Source organism: Musca vetustissima, unplaced genomic scaffold (assembly GCF_032173495.1).
Source record: "Musca vetustissima isolate MV318-11 ecotype Yass unplaced genomic scaffold, APGP_CSIRO_Mvet_v1 utg8971, whole genome shotgun sequence".
Classification (NCBI taxonomy): Eukaryota; Metazoa; Arthropoda; class Insecta; order Diptera; family Muscidae; genus Musca; species Musca vetustissima.
This window is the reverse complement of record NW_026888898.1, coordinates 47,241-70,220: the sequence shown is the minus strand read 5'-3', so window position 1 is coordinate 70,220 and position 22,980 is coordinate 47,241. Positions and strand designations below refer to the sequence as shown.

The window sequence follows — 22,980 nt, the reverse complement described above, 5'->3', positions numbered from 1 at the left end:
AAGAATAAAATTTTCAAAAAATAATAAATAAATAAAAACGATAAGGCTTTAGCAAAATTTTAAATTGAAATTGAAAAGAAAAAAAAACGAAATACAATTTGTTTTAATTCCATACACCATCTAAACACTCATAGACAGACAAAGTAATTCATTTAAAGTCGTCGCCGTCGCCAATTCTCGCCATCATGAAGAAGAGTAATACCGCCAACACAATCCTGTCGTCACTACCGACCAGTCCGACAATATCGGCTCACAATCACACATACACCGGTGGCAGTAAGGCCAGTCTGCATAGCAGCCGTTCCAGTCGCACGTCGCTAAATCAGTCATCGGCCAATGTTAAGAGCAATAAAATCGATTTGGAAATTGAAAGTATTTTGGAAAAGGCCAAATTCTATACATCAGTATGTTTGGGTAAGTGTGATGCGACATTTACAGAGGATATAGAACACCTTATGTTAGGACATTAAAAATATGTGAGTCAAATTTTGGCCGCCTATGTCAAGTGGTTCGCCAGTTTATGAGTTTATACCCATTTTGGGGTAAATACTCAAAAGGAGGTATCTATATATGGGGGCTACGAGAAACCGTGGACCTACGTTTGTAAATTATTGCGTGGATATTTGATACCCATTAAGAACTATCTGTGCCAAATTACAGCCAATTTGATGGTAAAATGTGTTTAATAGACAAAAATACTTTCAATCAGGAGGTACGGTTATATGGGGGCTATATCAAAACTTGGACCCAGAGACCTCTTTTTCCATACCAGTATTAGTTTTGTCATTAAAAACATATGAGCCAAATTTTGGCTGTCAATATAAAGTGGTTCACCAGTTAATGAGTTTATATCCAATTTTTGGGTAAAATAGTAGTACCTTTGTAAGGGGGCTACCAGAAAACGTTGACCTTCATCGATAAATTTGTGCATGGCACCCATAGAGAACTCTCTGTGCCAAATTAAAGCCAATTTTATTGTTAAATGTGGCTAATAGGCAAAAATAACCTAAAAAGGGGGGGGGGGGGGGGGGCAAAAGGAAACGACGGTTAAATTGGGGCTATATTAAATCATGGACCCAGGGCACAGTGCAAAGCCCATTTATGATCCGATTTGGATGAAATTTGGCGAATCCTATTGTACTGAATTGAGTCTATAATGGTGTGTATTAAGTTTCGTGAAAATCGGTTCAGATTTAGATATAGCTCCCATATATATTTTCGTCCGATTTTAGGTAATTAGAGCATCAAAGTCCCTATATATCCTTCGATTTGCTCGAAATTTGGCACAGTGTATTGAACTGAGTCTAGAACGGTGTGTATTAAGTTTCGCGAAAATCGGTTCAGATTTAGATATAGCTCCCATATATAGTTTCGTCCGATTTTAGGTAAATAGTGCACCAAAGTCCCTATATATCCCTCGATTTGCACGAAATTTGGCATATCGTACTGAATTGTGTCTAGAATGATGTATATTAAGTTTCATGAAAATCGGTTCCGATTTATATATAGCTCCCATATGGCGCTCCAAACTCCTAATGTTTGTCCGATTAACACGAAATTTTGAACAATGTATCAAATTCGGACTTGAATGACGTTATTGCCTTTTGTTGAAATTGGTGCAGATGCAGCCATAGCTTCCATATGTATTTCGAACGGGTATCTGATTGAAATTAAATTTTTAACAGTGCGGCGTACCGAATAGCGTGTATCAATTTTGCTATAAAACGTTTTCCATAAATTTGTCCCATGGTACCAGACAACTCCAAATCTGCCCGAATGAAATTAAATTTATTTATCGATTGACATGCAAATGTAAGGATACATATGCGCAATATACACAAAGTGGTGAAGGGTATGATATAGTCGGCCCAGTCCGACTTTACTATTTTCTTTACTGGTTTTATCATTAAAAACATGCAAACCAAAATTTTGCGCATATGTCAAGTGGTATGCCAGTTAATGGGTTTATACTTGCTTATTTACCCATGTATTTACCCACGTTTTTAAATCGATTTGATAACAGAAACCCGGAAATGGGGTGTAAGATGTTAGGGTATAGGGTATTTCCAATTTACCAGGTATTTCCCCTTTGGGTATTTACCCACTGTCCATCTCTACACATGAAGGTCCCAATCCAATTTTATATCCTCCTCCTTATGGCTAATGAGGGTATATACATTTTAATACGGCGACAATGTACTTCATCGAACATTTGGTTTTAGACCCCATTTTTCTTTGGACCAAATCCGTTTCCAGCAACTTGGATTTGGATTTGCAAATGTCGGTCCGTCTGTCTGGCTAAAGCGCACGATAAGTCTCGAAAGGATTTACCCATTTCATTCAAACTTTACACATCGTAATATTTCTTCCAAACTTAATTCAAATTTGGAAATGGGGAAAATCGGTCCACTGGTACCACCCCCGCAAAATGTTCAAAATTTTGCTGAAAATTAATTGTATAGTATTATGCAATCGAACTATCCGATTACCACCTAGACCAATTCAGAAGTTAGAACCCATTGGTTCACTTCTTCCGGTACCTCGTCCACAAAAGGTCAAAAATTTGCAATTTTTATAAATTCAATACTAAGTTCATAAAATGTCCGATTACAAAAAAAAAACTTTGCACAATCTTAGATCGAAGATGGGTCCCATTGGTCCAGCCTTTCTGATACCCCCTCTATAAATGGTTACAATTTTCAATATTTATAAATCCAACATCAGGCTAATGCAATGTCAGATTAGATCCAAACTTTACACAACCTCTTATCTTTGTCAATCTAAGATCTAGTTCGTATATGGGACAAATTGCTCTGCCCCATCTGATATCTTCCCCACAAATGATCAAATTTTTAAATGTATATAAATTCAATATTAGGCGAAAGGATTGTCCGATTTGAACCAAAATTTACACAACCTATTATCATTACCAAGCCTAGATCAAGTGTGAAGATGATACCCGCCGGTCCTCTCTTTCTGGTACCTCCCCCACAAATGGTCAATATTTTATAAAATTTTAAATTTAATTTGAAGTCAAATGAATATCCGATTTGATCAACAATAAATCTTAAACCTCTTCTTCGAAAAAAATTGTCAGTATAGGTTCATGTTCTGACATTGCTTTCAAGAGAAGGTCCCAACCCATTTCAGACATATTTAGGAACCTAAGTCCTTTTCATTTTAGGTTGTTAAATTGTACAAAAATTTGTTCGCAAAATAATGTTCAATGTAGATCAATGTTTTAGCATTAACTTCTAAGCGGATACGGGGGCGTCCACCAAATTAACGTCAATATATGTGTCGCAAATTTCCCTTTAAGTGAAGTGGGTCAGGATCTATGGGCGTTTTCAGTTAGGAAAGGCGTTGTTTGTCCAAGTTGCTTTTAATAGTGATGTTTTGCGACATGCATGCAGTCTCTACAATGACTTCCTGTGTATCCAAACTCACCCAACACCCTGGGGTTATCGAAGGCAGATTTCTCTTTAAGTGAATAGGACAACTTTCACGAATAGGACAACTTTCCTCCAAGGGATTTTTGACCTCGAAAATATACCCACCCCCTGTTTTAGTACAGTTGCTTCGAAGAGAAAGTAAATAGCGCTCCAGTATACGGTATTCTTGAGAGTCGGTGATCGTCTCTTAGGTTCCCCCAATTTTCTGAATACTAACATGAGATTTAGTTTGTTTGTCTCCTGTGGGGAAAAGACACTAGCTTTCAGATTTGTCAAGGTTTCTTTTGGCAGTTATTGCTGCCGACTTCTTCTTTCGTGCAGTCCGATTAGTCCTTTTGGAATTCTCGGACTTTACATATATTCTAAGGCTTCACTCGCCTTCAGGATGCTAGAGTCAACTTTGCCGCTCTTATTCTATGGATTCTAGTGGCAGTCACGTTTAATTTTTGGTTGCATCGGTTTTTTCTCCTCTTCTGGAAACTTAACCCTTTTTACTGCTTTTGAAGAAGTTTCATCTGGTCGGTTGCTGCTTTTTCTTGTTGTGAGCTTGTTAGTATCCTTCCTCCATTCTTCCGCCTTCTTATCAGTGTCTTTGATCCTCCGACATTTTAAGATGGTTATGCCAGTTTTACATTCTTACTCAGACTCGTAGTAATTTCTTCCTCGGTGGTTATTGATTTTATATTTTTTTTTTTGCCTGATGGTTGCGTGGATGTAGATATAACCACGACTACAGATTCCAAGACCGACATAAATAAACCAGCAAGGAAAGTAGTAAAGTAGGACTGGGCCGACTATATGATACCCTTCACCACTTTGGGTATATTCTGCATATGTATCCTAAAGGACGTAGATTTCAAGGAAACTTGCCAGAGATTAATTTATATTAACTTCAGTACGTTGTGTCAATCGGCCTAGCTAGGGGTCTTTAGTGCACCATTTACTTAAAATCGTACGAAAATATATATTGGAGGTGTTTGTAAATCTGATCCGATTTTCACGAAACTTTGCACACATCATTCTAGACGTAATTCAATACGCTATGCCAAAATCTAAAGATATAGGGGGCTTTGGTGCAGCATTTACATAAAATGCAACAAAAATATATAGGGGGGCTATATCTAAATCTGAACCGAGTTTTACGGAACTTTGCACACATTATTCTAGACTTAATTTAGTACGCTATGCAAATCAAAAGATTTGCAGGGACTTTGGCGCACCATTTATCTAAAATCGGGTGAAACTATATAAGGGAGCTATATCTAAATCTAAACCGATTTGCACGAAACTTATCACACGTCATTCTACACTTAATTCAGGTCGCTATGCCAAAATGTGTGCAAATCTAATCATTTTCAGGGGCTGTAGTGCACCATTTACTTAAAATCAGACGAAACTATATATGAGAGCTACATCTAAATCTGAACCGATTTTCATGAAACTTAACACACATCATTCTAGACCTAACTCAATAGTTTATACCATATTTCGTGCAAATCGAAAGATATATAGGGACTTTGGTAGACCATTTACCTAAAATCGGGCGAAACTATATATGAGAGCTATATCTAAATCTGAACCGATTTTTCCGAAATTTAGCACACATCAGTGTCGCCTTAATTTAGTTCGCTATGCTAAAATTCGTGCAAATCTAACGATTTTCAGGGACTTTGGTGCACCATTTACCTAAAATCGGACGAAAATATATTTGGGAGCTACATCTAAATCTGAACCGATTTTTCCCAATTGCTATAGGGTTCGTCCTTGGGCCAAATCAATAGGCTGTGCCAAATTTCATCGAATTCGGATCATAAATGCGACATGTACTTTGCTCACAAAAGTACATGGACGGACGGACAGACGGACGGACATGATTGGATGTGGGTTTGCAGCAAATTAGCGATATGTAGGAATTGTCAGCTCACGATCGTAGGATGTCGATGAGGTTTGACATATGGCCAGATCAACAACACCCGCAGATACTGGGTTATTTAGGCCCTGTACCATATACTTATCATTCAGGAGTTCTTCATTTAGGAGTCAGTTTTCTTCCTCATTTCCTCCAGATTTAACTAGTTGTATAATTGTTTTCATAATTGTTTTCATTTGAGGGAACTTATATTTACCGAAAAAAAACTAAATTTAGTTTAAAGGGGTAATTTTATGACATTTTTTGTTTTTGTCTCTTTTACAGGTACCACAGCTATATTGTCGGTTTTTACATTTCTATTTTTAATACCATTCGTTGTTGATCCCGCTATATCAACGATAATTGCCGATTATGATCCAGTGCCGGTCACATGCATTGTCATTGAACATATTCAGGCTGCTGGCATTAAAAATTGTACCTGGAGCTCATGTCGAGAGGGCTGTACATCATCACCCAACAAGTAAGTTAAAAATTGTATACAATATTTAGAAAAAATTCATATTAAGTATTTCTTTTCTCCAAATAGATGTCACCAATTGTATGTTAATTATACCCGAATACCATTCCATGAATGGGAGAAAAATCCCCGTGATTTGGAAACCGTTATATGGGATGTTAGTTTTACCCGGTTTCTTATAAATTCGGAAGGATGTGGTTATCCCCCAACCACAAATTGCAGTGTCTTTGCCCAGCAGTATGGGTATGATGGACTTTCATGGCAATTATTGAAAATTTGAAATTTTGATTTTAATTTTTTTGTTGGTGTTTCAGTTTTTCACACATTGGAGAACCATTCCCCTGCTATTACAGTCGTGCCTATCCTGAGGTGGTTATTGGCCGTTATTCATGGGAAAATAATTTGGTTCACTTGTTGCTGTCACTGATCATACCGACGGTCTTGTTTGCCTTATCTATTGGCGTTCTCAGCTATTGGTATTGTCCATGCTGTGATAATGCCTGCAATAAATCGTCAAGGGTCTATGCTGAGAAATTCCCCACAAAGGAAGAGTGAGTGCAAAAAAAAAAAAATCAAATATAGCAAAACAAATAACATATGTAACTCCCTCCCTCCCCAAAACAAAAACGAAATTACCAATTGAAAAAAAAACAATTCAAATCACTTTTAATCTTTTCCAACTATTCTATCAAAATCTGGCCACCAGAACCCTTCATCCTAACACAAAACACACAATTTTCTAAATATTAAGTAACAAAACAAAAATAGTAATTATTAAAATTGAGTTGTTTTAATTGGAAATTGTTGTTAGTGTTTTATTTTTTTATTAGTATATTAACAAAAAAATGTATGGCTTGTGCCTTATAGAGAAATAAATATATAAATGTTTTTATTTTTTTTTTTTAATATTTATGAGTAATATTATTTTAGTTAAAAGCAACACAAATCATTTCAGCGTTAATTGTAGATGTTAAAGGCATTTTTATACCCCACACAACTATGTTGTCAGGGTATTATAGCTTTGTGCAGCCCCAAGAGTTTGTAACGCCGCGAAATATTGGTCCTAGACCCACCTTTATGTATACCGATCGTCCTATCTCGACTAGCTGAGTCGATCTAGACATGTGTGTCCTTCCGTCTGTCCGTCTGTCCATTATAATTTGTAAACACGATGCAGGCCACAGTTATTGACCAATCTTCACGAAATTTTACATGTAGGATGGGTTCTGTCCAATGAAGACCCCTATTGTTTTTCGGAAAGATCGGTTAATATTTAGGGGATGAAATGGACCAAATACTTAATTTTCATCGGTTTTTCTGGTCGCTCTAGAGGCCGCAATTATGACCCAAACATAGCGAATTTTTACATAGAGAAGGGGATCGGGCCAAAAAATAAGCATGCCTGTTTTGATAAGGATCGGTCAATATTTAGCGGGTCAAATGGACCCTGACTTTTGTGTGAAAAATTACAAAATGTGTATTCTATAGAGTGTAGATTTACCCCTGAAGGACATAGACCCGAAAAGTTTTTGGTACATCCAAGGGCAGTGGTTGACCTTTAAATTGATACCAAATATATGGTCGTATGTACTCAGATGTGGGAGTTACACATAAATATTTATAGATGCTTATGTATTCAGATTTTATTTAGTAACCCTATATAACCGCTATATTTCCGCCCTCTAGTGTGGTAACTAGAGGGCGGAAATATAGCGCTGATGCTTTAAAATGTTCCATGAAGTTCCAGTTATGGTCAAGGATAACGCCTACAATTTTCGGTGACGATCAGATAATTATATTGTTATGAAGTGGACCGAAACTTAATTTTTTGTGTTTTTTCGAGTCGATCTATAGGCTCCAATGGGAATAAGAAGATCACAACACAAGGGAAGGGAATTTTGACAATTAATTAGAAGGGCTGTACTGAACATTAGTAATAATTGTCGGTCTCTAGATGGTCCAGATGGTTCAAAAATCGCGAAATATTGCCCAAGCTCAGAATATAGATCCACAGAAAGTTAGTTTTTCGTGGAAGTTGTGTAGGGTATCATATGGTCGGCCCCGTCCGACTGTATCATATAGTCTGATTTATAAATATGATTCTGGTTTATAAATATGATTCTGCACAATAATTCCGAGGCAAAATGTATAATATTTCATTCGAAAATCTAAATTTTCCCAACAGAATGCATTATCCGAAAATCTGAATATATTACGGATATTAGAACCTCAATCTAAAATAATTATTGGAAAAGATATCATCGACTTTGAAAACTTTAGAAACACATAACATGGACTGGGACCTTTACATATGAGTTATGTCAAAAATTGACCCATATTTCAAATTTTAGATAGGAGATCTTTAAGCGCAAGTATGACAACTGTGTGCACAGCTGGAAAATGAATTGAAAAAGTAAACGACAAAATTAAGAACCAAAATCCTTTGCTTCGGTTAAAAAAAACAACCAAACTTATCTAAAGATTTAAATCTGAAATAATTGTGTTGCAAACTTTTGACATTATTTTAGTTTGTTAGTTTTCCATTATCTGTGTTATTTTTATATATTTTATATAAAATACTAGTTTATATATTGACTGCTTTAATTTGTCATATACATTTAATAAGTAGTGAAAATATATGTTTTCCCCCCTGAATGTAAAAATACCAAAATAAAATTTTATTTAATAGCATGCCCTGATTGTTACTCTATTGATTGGATATTTACAATATTAAAAAAATTTATTAAAGCTGTATTTACTAAATGATTTCGAAATATTTCATAATTTTTTAAACAACTGTTTAAATGTTAAGCATGCCGATTTTAATACATTTCTCAATAAAGTTTTTTCTAAGTATTCAAATATTATTGTTATTGAGCAAAATAAATATTGATTATAAATAAGTTTGCATTAGTGTTTTTTAATATTTAATTAGTTATTTATTATTAATTTTTAAAATGTTTTTATTAAAGAAATAATAAATGTGATTTTTAGTTGACACTTTGAAAAAAAAAATGTGATATGTGCCTTAGGAAACTGTTCATAACCAACACTATTATGTCCGTCATGTTAACGGTCCATATATATTAAATTTTGGAAATCCTATGTTGCTCTATTTTCCTGTATTTAAGCTTCAAAATGTGTATTAGAGTCAGGGCGTACGAAGTTTGATAAACAAACCGTTATCTTAATTTTTTTAGGTTTTTAATTCGTAAATAACTATCTTGTGTCCCTTTCAATGCCATCCCCCTCAGATATAATATCCTTTTGCCAGTGATATTTTCAATCCTCGAAATGATTCTGAACCACGTTTTTTACTGTCAATAGCTCCTTTTTCATTTTGTCTTTCTTGCATTGTTGTCTACTGTTTTGGTAAGAGGGAAATATCACCAAGGGCCAAAACCGATGAATACGATAGTCCGGAAGAAACTCACACAAAAAATGGTTCGTTATCATGGAGCTGTTTTTTCTGTCTTGACTCTTGTAGAAGTTTCCACTGGGATCAATATCATAGTCATACATTGCTTCAATGTTTTCATCAGTTGTTGACGATGCACCAAAGGCTTTATTAAAATATATTTTTTGGTATCCACAACAGGATTCAAATTTATAAAATATTTTTTTCCGGATCTGACGAATGTATATAATATTAAAGATATATTAAAATAATAATATTGAAAACTATTTTCCGGATAAACTAAAATTTTAATATTTCCAAAAAAAAAAAAAAAAAATGTAGGGAACATACCACAAGTGTACCTATACCGACATTTAGTGTACCCATACCGACGATTATGGTTCTAAATATTGGTCCCAGACCCCATCTTTCTTTGGACCAAATTTGTTTCAAAAAAATTTGATTTCATCCAAACTTTGCCCATCTTATTATTTCTTCCAGAATTAGTTCATGCTTCAACATGGGGAATATCGGTCCACTCCTTCTGGTACCTCCCACACAGGTGTTAGGCCTATATGCGGGTTACAGTTCATATATATGCATATATATATATAAGGTTAATTACACTGTGCGACAAATTTGAATTTTTTTGATAATTACCGGGAAATTCCAACAATTATGAAAGAGGGGCTAAAAAAGAAGACATGTATCGGCGTTTTGAAAGTTTACGTCGGAAGGGGGGACATATTCCCCCTTTTCTAGAATTTTTATAATTTTCGAATTATGATTTCATGAAATCCTTTCATTTTAGGTATATAGTGTCTTCAGCAATATTACTGATAAAAAATCGGGGAATATTTTGCTATACAACATTAACCCTCAACCGACTCATTAAAGGGGTCTTTTCGTTATTTATTATTAATTTTTTTTCCAGGAGTGATTGAAAACTCATTCAAAACGGGGTTAAATCTGCTCAGAATATTCTACAGAAATGTTTGCCATAAAATTTTACTATAAGTCTCAGAATAGACTAAAACTCAAAAATCAGTCTAAACGTCAAAAATCTTAAAAAACAATAACTAGTTTTTACCCATTTTTCCCACAAGATGTCAGAAGGATAGTATAAGGGACAAAAATATTCTCCATCAATTTTTAGCATAAGTCACTGAACAAGAGAAATCTGTATATATAATGTATATACCGAATATATAGTCATACATTTTGAACCAAAAAATCAAAATGTTCTTGTATTTTTTTACGAAGACATTTCCCAGCATTAAAGTAACATGAAACTTAATTTTGGTATATAAAAAATCCACTTCTAGTCTCAGAATAAACTATATATTTATATTCAATAGACTCTTAGAACCAAACCCAAACACGGAACAAATCATATAACTATTATAATATAAAAAAGGGGAACGACCCCAAAAAAGGGGCGAATATTAAAAATTTTTGGTAGGGAGATTTGTTAACATATACGACTACAAAATACCAAATTGCAGCGAATTCGGTTGAAAAGCGCCCTCAAGAACCCTAAAATACCGAAAATTTGGGGGGTACCCTTATATGGAGGATATCCGAAAAAATTGACCTATATTTATAATGTTTTATGAAGAGATTTGGTACCTATTAGGAACTCAAAATACTAAATTACAGCCAATTCGGTGAAAAAATACGATCAAAAACACCCAAAATACTGAAAATTAGGTGGTACCATTATATAGGGGCTACCAGAAAAAGTGGACCTATATTTATAATTTTTTGTGGAGACATTTAGTACCCAGTAAGAACCCAATATATTAAATTTCAGCGAATTCGGTTGAAAAACGCGCTCAAGAACCCCAAAATACCGAAAATTGGGGGGTACCCTTATGTGGGAGCTATGCCTAAACGTGGACCGATATATTCCATTTTCGAACTTGACCTGCTTGGAGACAAAAGACAACCCTATACAAAATTTCAGCAGCCTATCTCAATTCCTTTAAAAGATAGCGTGATTACCACAGACGGACAGGGACGGACATGGCTAGATCGTCATAGAATTTCACCCTGATCAAGATATATACTTAATAGGATCCCTTTCGATGAGTTACAAATGGAATGACAAAATTAATATACCCTCCATAATTTGGTGGAGGGTATAAAAATTGTCAAACTTTATTTTTTAAGATGTGGATTTTTTTTAAGAAAAAAATATTTTAAAGGATTCACCAAGTACATCAATTAATTTATATATATGTATATATATATATATATATTTCAAATCAACACCCATGGATTTAGTGTCTCACTTGACATAAATCGGATACAGCTCTTATATAAAAGCTAGTTTTCACACAAAAAACACAATTAAATACGGGATATTTTCAAAATATGTTACATAGGTTTTATCACAACTCTATTCAAAGGCTTATGAAGCAATATAAGATTAGAAAAAATTTAAATGGATGATAGAATAAGTCGTAATATTTCATATTTTAGTTCAACAAACTAAACTCGATTTGCCGTTTATTTTTTATCCACAATATCCAATTTATTATTAATGTTTTTGTCAGTTATTGACATATTCTCGGCCGTCCGAAAACCAGTTATATCATAAGTTAACTTGAGTTCTGGCACAGTAGACCCGCCAAACGCCCCATTCAAAATTCCCAATGTCCTTGGGCATTTAAAAAATTGTGAAGTTCAGCTCACAATAGTGGCCTCTAGAGCGACAAGAATAGAATACAGAAATAAAAAAGTTCGGTACATTCCATCCTCTAAATATCATCTGAACATCGCCGAAATTTTACCATAATCGGAACCTCATGTAAAATTTCATAATTCGTGCGACTAGTCTGGTAATGGTAATACTAACCAATAATTTCGAGTTCTCTTCATATATAATTACAATGGTGTTGGTTATTAGAAACAGACAAAAAGTGTCGAATTAAAAAATCACTGTTTTAATTAAATATTTTATAGCATTATTAACCCTTTCAGTGTCAAAAAAATTTTTGTCGGAATAAAAATCTAAAATTTTTTATTTAAAATCACTTTAGAAAAAAATAGCAATTTTCATGTTAACCCTCGGACAGTTTCGTCTGTCTTTCAGCAAAAACAAAAACATCAATAGTAACGGTACATAGGATAACCGAAAAATCGCAAAGAAAGAGAGTACTTTTAAATGTGGAATATATTCGACAAAACACTGAAAGGGTTAAATTAGCTTAATGTATTGAATAGGTTCATCATATCCATTGACCACACATAAGAAAACAAATTGTCAAAAATTATTATTAGAAAAAATATTTTTTAAATCTATTTAATTTATTTAATAAATAAAAAAAAAAAACATAAAATAAACCCAAAAACAAATATAAACCATTTTAAATAAATATTTTACAGGATTGCAAACTGCATGAAATGTAATCCAGAAAAATCGATTTCCCTGAATAGTTATTGAAATTGTTGTAATGATTATTAAGACAGTGAAATGAATGAATGAATGCAATTGTTGTTCTAACTACACTCGTCTCGTTCTTAGGGGCTTTTCTCAACGCAAAACAAAACGGAGCGAAATACAAAAAAAAATATATATATACCTAAAAAAATAAAATAATAAAAATAAATAAATTTTATTCCAATGCAAGTGCCTGAAATTAAAAAAAACAGAAACCGTTTGAACTTTACCAAAGATCTATCTATATAAATAACATAAATGTTATACAAGTTAAAGCTAATGCTAAAAAAATATAAAATAAATCAAATATATATTTTACTATCTAAGCTATGGACATAAAATAATTCAATTTCGCCAAAATAAAACATAAAATTACGATATGTAATAGTGTAGTCTTCACGTATTGTGTGTTAGATTTTCTGCCTGCTTTATTGTAGATCATCTGACTTTGTTAACTGTTTAACATTTATTTGTTTTAGTATTGAACGTAGTTAGAAATAAATTTTACACATTTCTTCTCTAGATAGATGACAAATTTTCACATTACTTTCAATTTAGTTGATAATATTTTTTCACAATTAACATAAAAAATAATTGGTGTTTTTTTTTTTAATTCTGAACATCACAGGGGGTTTTTAACCCCAAACATAATTAGATTTCCTTATGTATTCGGTTTTCTCAGAAATAGACGAAAAATAGTTAAAATATGTACTAAACGCTATCTGGCTGTGGTCATTGGTAAAAATAAAGATCAGAAATGAATTTCTCGACCCCAAAAATGATGAAAAAGATAATATAACGATGAATAAAAAATCGAATTTTGAATCAAAATAATATTATAGGGGAAAAGTTGGAGAATCGAAAATCGAGATAGACCTATGGTTCCTTCACCAAAGTTGCTTAAAATTGTCCATTGATTCATGACATGGGCTGGATTTATTCGGCAAACAATTTGGCTGCCCTAATATATAGAGTGACTAATGTCCGTCCGTTTACTATCTTCCGAAATAATTACCCTATTTGCAAGGGTTAACCGGGTCGGTCCCCTTGCCAACAGAATCATTAATTTTTTGCAAGTCATGAAGTAATAGATAATAATGTAATAAATAATTTGAAAAATAAGGGGAAGCAAATCAAACTAAAACATGAATGAAAGTGTTTGCTATGCGGATGTCTACGGAATTACCGATTCGTGTGGAGGTGGAACCATTTTTTATTAAATTTATAATTTTCCTAAATATTGACAGTTTGTGGCCATTAGTGGCACTAAATCTATGGTTAAAGTATATATATATGAAGCTCCCCAAACTTTAGACCACAAAGGATTCATCATTCGGTTTATATATCATATGTGGTTTTATCAAAGAGCAAATGAATACTCCCCGATAGACCCCATCTTCGAATTTAATACAGGCTTGGTAAAAATATTACTATGTGTAATCAATGTATCAAACTCTATTGTTTTATATTCCTTATTTTAATGGTTAGATGGTTTGTTATCATGTAGTTTTTTATACCCTCCACCATAAGTTAGAATGTATATTAAATTTTCAGCGGAGACCTCATAAAGTATCTATTCTAGATCAGACTAAAATTCTATGCTGACTTATGCGTGTCCGCCCGTCTGTCTGTTGAAATCACGATAGAGATTGCAATATTTGAGATAGAGCTTTGATAGAGCTTTGCACTGGCATTGCTATTACTCCGAGTATGGTTGGTATTGGGGAAAATCGGTCCACGTTTTGGTATAGCCCCCAAATAACGGTAATTTATATTGATTTTTCGTGTTCTCATGGGGTGTCAAATCTTCTTACCAAAAATGATCAATATTGGTTCACTTTTTGGGGAATCGACCATATAACGCTACATCTCAAATTTCAGTAGTTTAGATAGGTTTAGCACAAGCTTCCACCAAATTAGCTGTCATTTTATATTTTGTATTTTCATTGAGTAGAAAATTTCTCTACTGAAAATTATCAAGATTTGCCGAAGTTTCCGGGTAGCCCCCATAGACGGGTGTTTTAAGGGTTGGGGCATGTTTTTCTACGAACTTCGTTCTAATTTGATTTTTCAAATTCCAATGGAGTATAAAATCTTCCTACCAAATATTATTAATGTCGGTTTACGTTTTGGGATAGTTCCCATATAAAGGGCCATCTTTACTTTAAAGACTTCAGCCTCACTTTGTCAATATTTTGAAGGTTTTTTGCTTAATTTCCCAATTAGATGGTAAAATAAAATGTGTGCGGAAAATTGTCTATGTAGGTCCAAGTTTAAATATAATTCCTACATAAAAGTTCCCACCTTTTCGGTAATTGGTACTATCACATAATGCCACTTCAGTTGAAAATTGCGGATACAATTTTTAAAATACGCAAATTGGGACGGAAACACTATATATGGGCGCTAAACAAAAATAGTGTTTTATATATCCCATTTTCAATACCGAACATTCTAGGAATATTCGCAATGTGTTTGCAATTTTAAAGCTCAAGCTTTTTTAATTAGAATTAGACATACAATATTATTCTAATAAAGAATATATGGGCAATATTGCCAATTTTTTAATATTCCATTTGTGGTACATCAATGATTTTTGGTACACATATAGAGAAAAACGTTCTGACTCCGAAACCGTTCGTGATCAAAGTTTTGGCTGATGCGCGCAAAAGTTATCGAGGTTTTAATTTTGGGCATAAGAAAAAAATCTTAAAATTACGCCGTTTCTTATATTGACCAAAAACGTTGATATAGATCTTCCTCCGTAAAATAAGAATATGAACATATTATAATAATCGCGAAAAAGTTGCACATCTTCGTAAAATATGAGAAAAATAATAAAAATATAATAGATTACTTCAATATTTTCATTATAATAATGACATACACACACCTAAAAATTAATTTAAGGGGACCTCCCCCATTCTCGGGGTCAAACATTTTTTTGATTTAATTCGAACTCAAACTCAACTCAAAAACTAACGACCCAATCGATTCCAATTTTTTACACGTTTCTCTGTGAGTGTATAGCTATCGTATGAACTAGGATAAAGCCAATCGGTGAAGATCTTCCTTATTTTTACTTTGTTTTTTGGTAAAAAATCGTCGATTTTCTAAAAATATTTTTTCAAAGGTCCGCCATTTTGTTAATTTTAAAGCGAAGTTAATAATCCTAGTTCATACGTGAGACAGGCATGTGTTCTTTCTAAAGCCGTTGGAATTTTCGGATTCCGATGTTCCAGTGACTCGTTCTAAAATTAACAGGATGGCGGACCTTTGAAAAAATATTTTTGGAAAATCGCCGATTTTTGACCAAAAACCAAGTTAAAAAATAAGGAAGATCTTCACCGATTGGCTTTATCCTAGTTCATACGATAGCTGTACACCCAAAGAGAAACGTGTAAAAAATCGATTGGGTTATTAGTTTTTGAGTTATCGTGCCCGCCATTTGCAAAAGAGAAAAACGCGTTTAAAGTTTGAGAAGCCCTTCAGCCGTCACTTGATGCTGACACAATAAATTTTTAGGGACATTCTTGAATTAGAGTAGATTCGAATTAAATCATAAAAATTTTTGACTCCGAGAATGGGGGGTCCCCTTAAAGTAGACGCAGCTTCCACCAAAATAAAGTTTGGAAGTCAATATCATGAACAGTTTGCAACGACAGATCAATTAACTTAAAACTATGCACTTTTTTCATATACTTAAGTAGTGTAACTTCGAGTAATGTTCTTTTTTTGGGGGCGTACCAACGGTAAAAAATTAAAACAAATTGTTTTCACGATATAGTAGATTTGTCGTCTAAATATATCCCAGGTCAAACATTATATATATTTGACTATAAAAATGTTATTGCATTATATTAAAAAAACTCATAATTGCGAATAAAAACAACTTGGCGGGTAATGTGGACCAGTATGTGTGGGTAAAGTGGACCAGTATGTTAAAAGGTAGGTTGTGGATTGGGTAACAATGAATGCAAATATATATGGGTATGAACCCATTTAATGGTACCGCCCCATTTGCGGTATTTTGAAGGTCATAGCTTCAATATCCAACCGAAGCAGCTGTATTTTCACATATCGAGTTTTCAGAGGATAGAGTACCTCCTCATAGAAATGTTTTTAATATGGGACCATGTTTGGAACTTGTCCCCATGAAAATGCCCAGTTTTTTTACAGTGGCCCACATTACCCGACTTTGCATTTTTTATTTAAAAATATTTTTTGGCTTAAAAAATAAATAAAAATTAAAACTAACCGATTGTAATTACATCTAAACGTACACTTTTATTGAAAAAATAATGTTCTATATAACTTCTTTATAATTGAGAAAAACAAATTGTTTGACTCTTGTGATAAAAAAAACTTTTCAAATCACAAATTTCAATAAGAGCTTAACTAAATTTTCAACATTGCAATTATGTACTAAAAAGCATATCCGACATTTGTTTTTACTAATTAGGAAAACATATATCAAGGCGGCATTGACATATTTCAAGCATTTTCATAGATATGGGGGTGGTCCACATTAGACGCATGGTCCACATTACTCGAAGTTACTCTAATTCCCGAGTTATAAAAATTTCATATACTACACTGCATGGTGGAGTATATATTAAATCGACCCAGGGTCCACAATTTCCTGGCACTGGTGTTGGGTATTAAAATGGATCGATTTCCGAGATATATCGTGATTTCGAAATATACCAATAAATTTAATAAGAATTTAGTTTCTTAAGATTTATCAAACATTGGACAATAAAAATAAATATTTGAGATAATTTTTTTTTATGAAATTTAGATGTAATTACTTTTAAAGTTGAGTTAATTTATGCCGGCCTTGCAGCAAATGCAAATGTATTTTTGCAGAGATTTTAAAATAATTACCGTACAATGCAAAATTTTGAATACTGAGATTTATTTTTTGCTAATCCCAATATGATGGTCATGGTGGTTATTAGATGTTCGGCATAGCCGAAATTAAGTTTTATTTTTAGATCGCAAAAAAATTTATTAATATTTAGTAAACAATTACAACACAAACCTTCAAATCATATCATTATATCATATAAAGCATTTTTTAATAATGGCATGTAATTTGTTTTTTTTCTCTCTTTTTCATATTTTTGTCTACTAATTACTTTCTTTTCTAGTGGTTGGTTGTAGTTCCTTAGCGAATTCAATTTTGTTTGTCCATTGCATGTGTAAATCACTGTGTATGTGTGTATTTGTTATCTGATATGAATGAATTTCCGTTTCCTGTCCCATTGAACTCTATAAGTACTAACTATTCACCATCATCATTTTCCAAACAACTCGTATCAACAACATACTAGTTTCCTACTACGCCAATGGCTACTATCATCATATCTCTATTACACCGAACTTTATCACCGTCTCTCCAATAAAAAAAAACAAGACGAATTCAATTCTACTCCACACAACGAAACAAACAAAAAGCAGAAAATTTAAATTTTTTGTGTCTTATGTTGATTTTTCTTCACACCGCTCAATTTTGTATTTTTGTTTCTTTTCTGTAGCAAACTACTGTGTCACAGTGATGATGAGGATGAAATGGAATACTAGTTACACTCACTCACACATTTATAAATATATATAGTTAATATAGACACGCATATATAGAATTAGAAATTTAAAAAAAAAATAATAATAGTTTCATTTTTTTAATTTATTTTGTTAATTTTTATTATGATTTTTGTTGGTTCTCTCTCGATTTATAAAGAGTATACATAGAAAAAATATTTATATATAGAATTATATAAATTACTTATTATTACTATTAAAAAAATCTCAATAGTTAATTTTTATTATAATTATTAAAATATATTTACATTACTATTGATTAAATGAATCGTTTGTAATTGCCTATCTATAACATTTTTCATTCAAATTGTAAAATATATATGTTTGTATTTGCATTAATTCTTATTAACACTAATGTAAAGGCGCCGAAATTGCGTTTCGAAAAAGGGAAAGAAATAAAACACGAACGTTTTAGTTTCTGATTCCAGAATTTTATTGATAAATTAAATATAAATAATAATAGGGGAAGAAAAGGAGAAAGAACAGATTACCTGTGTTACGAGTAGCGATCGATACGAGAAGGAGAAGAACAATAACAACAATGCTGCAAAGTGACATTGGCGCCAAACAATACTCATTAGAAAACTGACAGTTCAATGTTGTAACAATAAGGAGTATGAAGTTTTCTAATGAGTATGCAAACAAACACAATGAACACGATCGTTCAAAGGATGCATTTCCCAACAATGCATATAAAGGCGATTCTTACTTAAACATTGGCGCCCACCTTGCAACATTATTTATGTTGTAACACAGATATTCCATTTATATAGTTAAATAAAGTTATATATAATAATATGGTAGGCGGTGCAGTGTGTGAGCAATTTAATTCAAGTTTTTTTTTTCTCAAAATTCAAGTAACAAATCTAAAGTGCAACATACGAGTCGCCCGCAGTAACGGACGTTCTCCCTGATTCAACCATACGAACATGGCGTGAATTCCAAGGGAGTCATCACGATTGAACCCACAGTTATGGATTCTATACTTTGAACCCGAAGATACGGGTCTAGTATTGCTTAAATCCGCAGAGACGGATTTCGATTTTATTTTCTTAAGAAATTGTTTACTATAGATTCGGATCCGCAGTAACGGACTCCGTTTATGTTTCTGTGCAATCAATTTAGAAATAGGCCGCTTTACAATGCCTGTTGTCGACCGAACGTCAACGATTCTGACGTGACAAGCCAACCGTGTAATTTCTCGTTATGGATTACGACTTCAAAACAAATTAGCAAGCTCTTGAACTTTACGAAACCTATTCACAAGCGATATAGGTTAGTCAATTACGACAGGTTCAGGAGGAGAAAGAAACGACGTGCCTATGAAGAAATGATCTGGGTCAAAGCAACTAGTTAGGTTGGAAACACGAATTTAAGCAAGATTATATGACCAATATGATTGTCAATTCCTCAAATTTAACTTGCTTTGAACTGTGTGGCTTACAACTTTTTATTCTCGCTTCCCAGAATCCACCCATATGTGGAACACAAGCTGGAATAAAATGCCACGAGAGGCCGGAGTAGTAAAGCAGCGACATAAGATCATGATTTTCACAATTAACTGGCCCCAAATTACGACATACATTTTTCAAAAATCTCGAGTGGAATAAATCGTTTTGGTAGATAAACGCAGGAATCCACAAACATATCCTTTGGTAAACTAGACAAACGGACATGTGAACGAATTTACCTTCAAAGGATCAACGAAATCTACACCAGTTGTAGTTAATGCCTTCGAAGGGATTTTGATCAACCACGAGAGAATAGCATCCGTAGAACCAAACACTACGAAATTCTATAATTGTTTTCTTCACAATACTTTTCAAAAGTTCAGAGGCCAGAAACTTCTAGATGAGAAGTTAAATTGATTTTAGGGGAGCCATTACACTACACATTACACTACTCCAATTAGTAGCGGGCCAAAGTGGATCGCCCCGATTTATTCGATCTAATCATATAATTTCTATTATAATTTTGGCGGTCAACTAAAGTGGCAAAGGTACGAATCTCTGACGATGGGATAGGTCCAGTTACAAGCCACCCGAAAACAGAATTTTGAGCCAGCAAAGTCCCAGAAAGAATTGACTGAGAACCCTCCAACAAAATTTGTGGATACAAGTCTGCACCCAAAAGAAGTTCCACAGGACGTGGATTAAACAAATCATCATCTGCCAAACGAATATTTGGCACTTGGGCTCTAAAATCCGACGAGACATTAAACGAGGGCAAATTCCCCGAAATGGACGGCAAAACCACGGCACGAGTTTCTAAAACCACTGAAGGATCGCAACGACTTCCAATTTGCAACGAGCATATTTTACTAGAATTGGCCGAAATTGTACAATTCACCCCAGAAACAGTGACATCTGTTGAACTTACAGGGAGTTTCAACCTATTCTGCAAGCCTTGAGTCAGAAACGATGATTCTGATGCTGGATCTATTAAAGCCCTAGCGGGATACGAAACACCACAATGGACGACATTTGCAATAGCTGTCCCCAATAGAACGGATTTATTATGAGCCGTGTGGAAAACTTGACGAGAAGCACTAGTTGATGTGGATGGGACAGAAGGATTGATAGGGACAGGATTTGGTGAGTTTGTAGAGTTTCGGTTTACCGAACCAACGGAAGAAATTGAATTATTGGGTGATGTGCCACTACGATGCAATAATGTGTGATGGCTACGCCTACATTTCGAACACCGATGCTGACTAATACAAGTTTTCACCTCGTGCCCCCTACGCAAACAATTCACACACAATCTACGACGTTTCACTGTGGAAAATCTAGCCGATAGCGACATACTTTTGAATCGAGGACATTCAAAAAGCTGATGGGACTGTTGAGGGCAAAGAATACAATCATTCTTAGGAGAAGATGGGGAATTACAATAAGACTGTGTTTGCGAGACGTGGGTTTGAAGTTTTTTATCGCCAGATTTTTTGACTGAGTCATTTCCTCGCATACCATGGAGACACATGAGTGTTTGAATCCGTTCCGTTAAAAATCGATCGAGGTCTTCCCAAAGCGAAACAGATGACTTGACTTTAACACTTTGCTCCCACAAGGTTTGTGTAATTTTCGGAAGCCTTTGAAGACAAATAAAAACTAAGAATGGATCCCAATTATCCGCACGAACGTCGTAAATGGACATTGCGGACAAGCAACCATTGATACCACGCTGGATTTGTTTAAGACCCGAACTTGTCTCAACTTGAAGTACCGGAAGGGCAAATAATATATTAAACTGATTATGAATCAACATACGAGGATTATCGTAAGTGGCTTTCAAAGCGTTCCACGCCAGACCAAAACTGCGGTTCGTTAAGGGGAATTTGGAAACAATCTCGCGAGCTTCCCCTCTAGTTTTTCGCGTCAAATGACAAAGACGCTCAATATCACTCAACCGTGAATTGTTTATAAATACCGCGCTAAAAATGTCTCTAAAGGTTGGCCACGAAAGAAAATCGCCCTCGAAAATATCAGTATCACAAGGAGGCAACGCTAGATTATGGACAATGTCTAAATTTTCTGGCTCAACATTAAAACTCGAATTACCTCTAGGAATCCCAATACTTGATATTGGGGAGCTAGAAGCCTGAGTACCCACATTTCGACAAGTGTGGGTGGACGAGTTCGTTTTATTTAAATCAGTATCGCTAGCCTGGACTTCCGTAGAATGTGCAGACTGTGTGTGGACTTCTTGAGGAATACCAGACGGATCCCGATTTACTTGAACGCTTTCTTGCCGAAGTTTGTGCAAGGCCCGGTTTATCATTGCTAGACAATCCATATACATGTCATAGACGACCTCCTGTTTCGAATCTACAGAATCGACATCTTCCTGACATGAATCCTCAGACGATTCTAAAAAGCAAATACATTTTTCAAACGAATTTTCTACACTTGCCCATTTTTTGCTTAATTCGGCACTTCTAACTTCTAAGACAAAGATATCTACATCATCTTCCTTTAAAGCCCGAAGTTTATCACACATTTTGACTAGAGCGTCCGAAACTCTGATGTAGGTATTTAGAGGAGTAGAAGGCATAATTACAATTTTCTTTTTAATCGCACGAACACGAGAAATTATCCAAAAGAAAAAACTATTTAGTTATGATTTAAACCAAAGCTTTTCCAATAAAAAGCTGACAACAAGTTGAAATCGCTACGACAAAATAAATTTCTTCCCCAAAAAACAGCAAAATTTGCTAAGATTTCCTTAGAAAATCGATAAGAATTCGAAAATTTACCAAAAAATATCCGAAAAGATTCAATAATTTGCAGAAACAAACCTACTTCCGTCTCGAAAGTTGAATAAAATTCACCAAAAGTATAGATTTTCGACAAAATCTCAAAAACTGCACAAATATAATATATAAATGTATGAAATATCAAGAAAATTAATAAATAATTCGATATATACGACACAAATTTTTAATGAAAACGGCAAAAAATTACTATTTTTATTTCAAATTACAATAAAAATAATAATTTTTACAAACCGATGAACACTGTCGTAATTGCGGACTGTAGGGTAAACGATAAGCTAAAATGTCCAAAAGTAGCTTTCAATTTGTTCATACACACACTACTAATCAATTTACAAAAAAAATATTACTTTGTTCCAAACGTGCCAACACGCCACAATCGACCGACCCGATTAGTGTAGCGTACACGCAAACAAAAGAAA

At 34.0% G+C, this 22,980-nt stretch overlaps 2 protein-coding genes across 3 annotated transcripts; one reads left to right on the top strand and one right to left on the bottom strand.

The window, feature by feature from the left end:
• Positions 1–173: 173 nt before the first annotated feature.
• LOC133336687 (protein tipE) lies at positions 174–18,315 on the top strand. 2 transcript variants are annotated; one of them, XM_061544968.1, is made up of 5 exons: positions 174–414; positions 5,647–5,842; positions 5,909–6,082; positions 6,154–6,390; positions 18,222–18,315. In XM_061544968.1, exons 1-5 carry the CDS (start codon positions 186–188, stop codon positions 18,265–18,267), a joined length of 882 nt encoding a protein of 293 aa, XP_061400952.1. In that variant the 5' UTR covers positions 174–185; the 3' UTR covers positions 18,268–18,315. The 2 variants fall into 2 exon arrangements, with proteins under 2 accessions (XP_061400952.1, XP_061400951.1); XM_061544967.1 differs by lacking the exon at positions 18,222–18,315 and adding an exon at positions 12,627–12,701.
• A 1,878-nt stretch (positions 18,316–20,193) lies between these two features.
• LOC133336686 (uncharacterized) lies at positions 20,194–22,284 on the bottom strand. The gene has a single exon (XM_061544966.1). The coding sequence runs from the start codon at positions 22,282–22,284 to the stop codon at positions 20,194–20,196; it is 2,091 nt and encodes a 696-aa protein (XP_061400950.1).
• Positions 22,285–22,980: the final 696 nt, after the last annotated feature.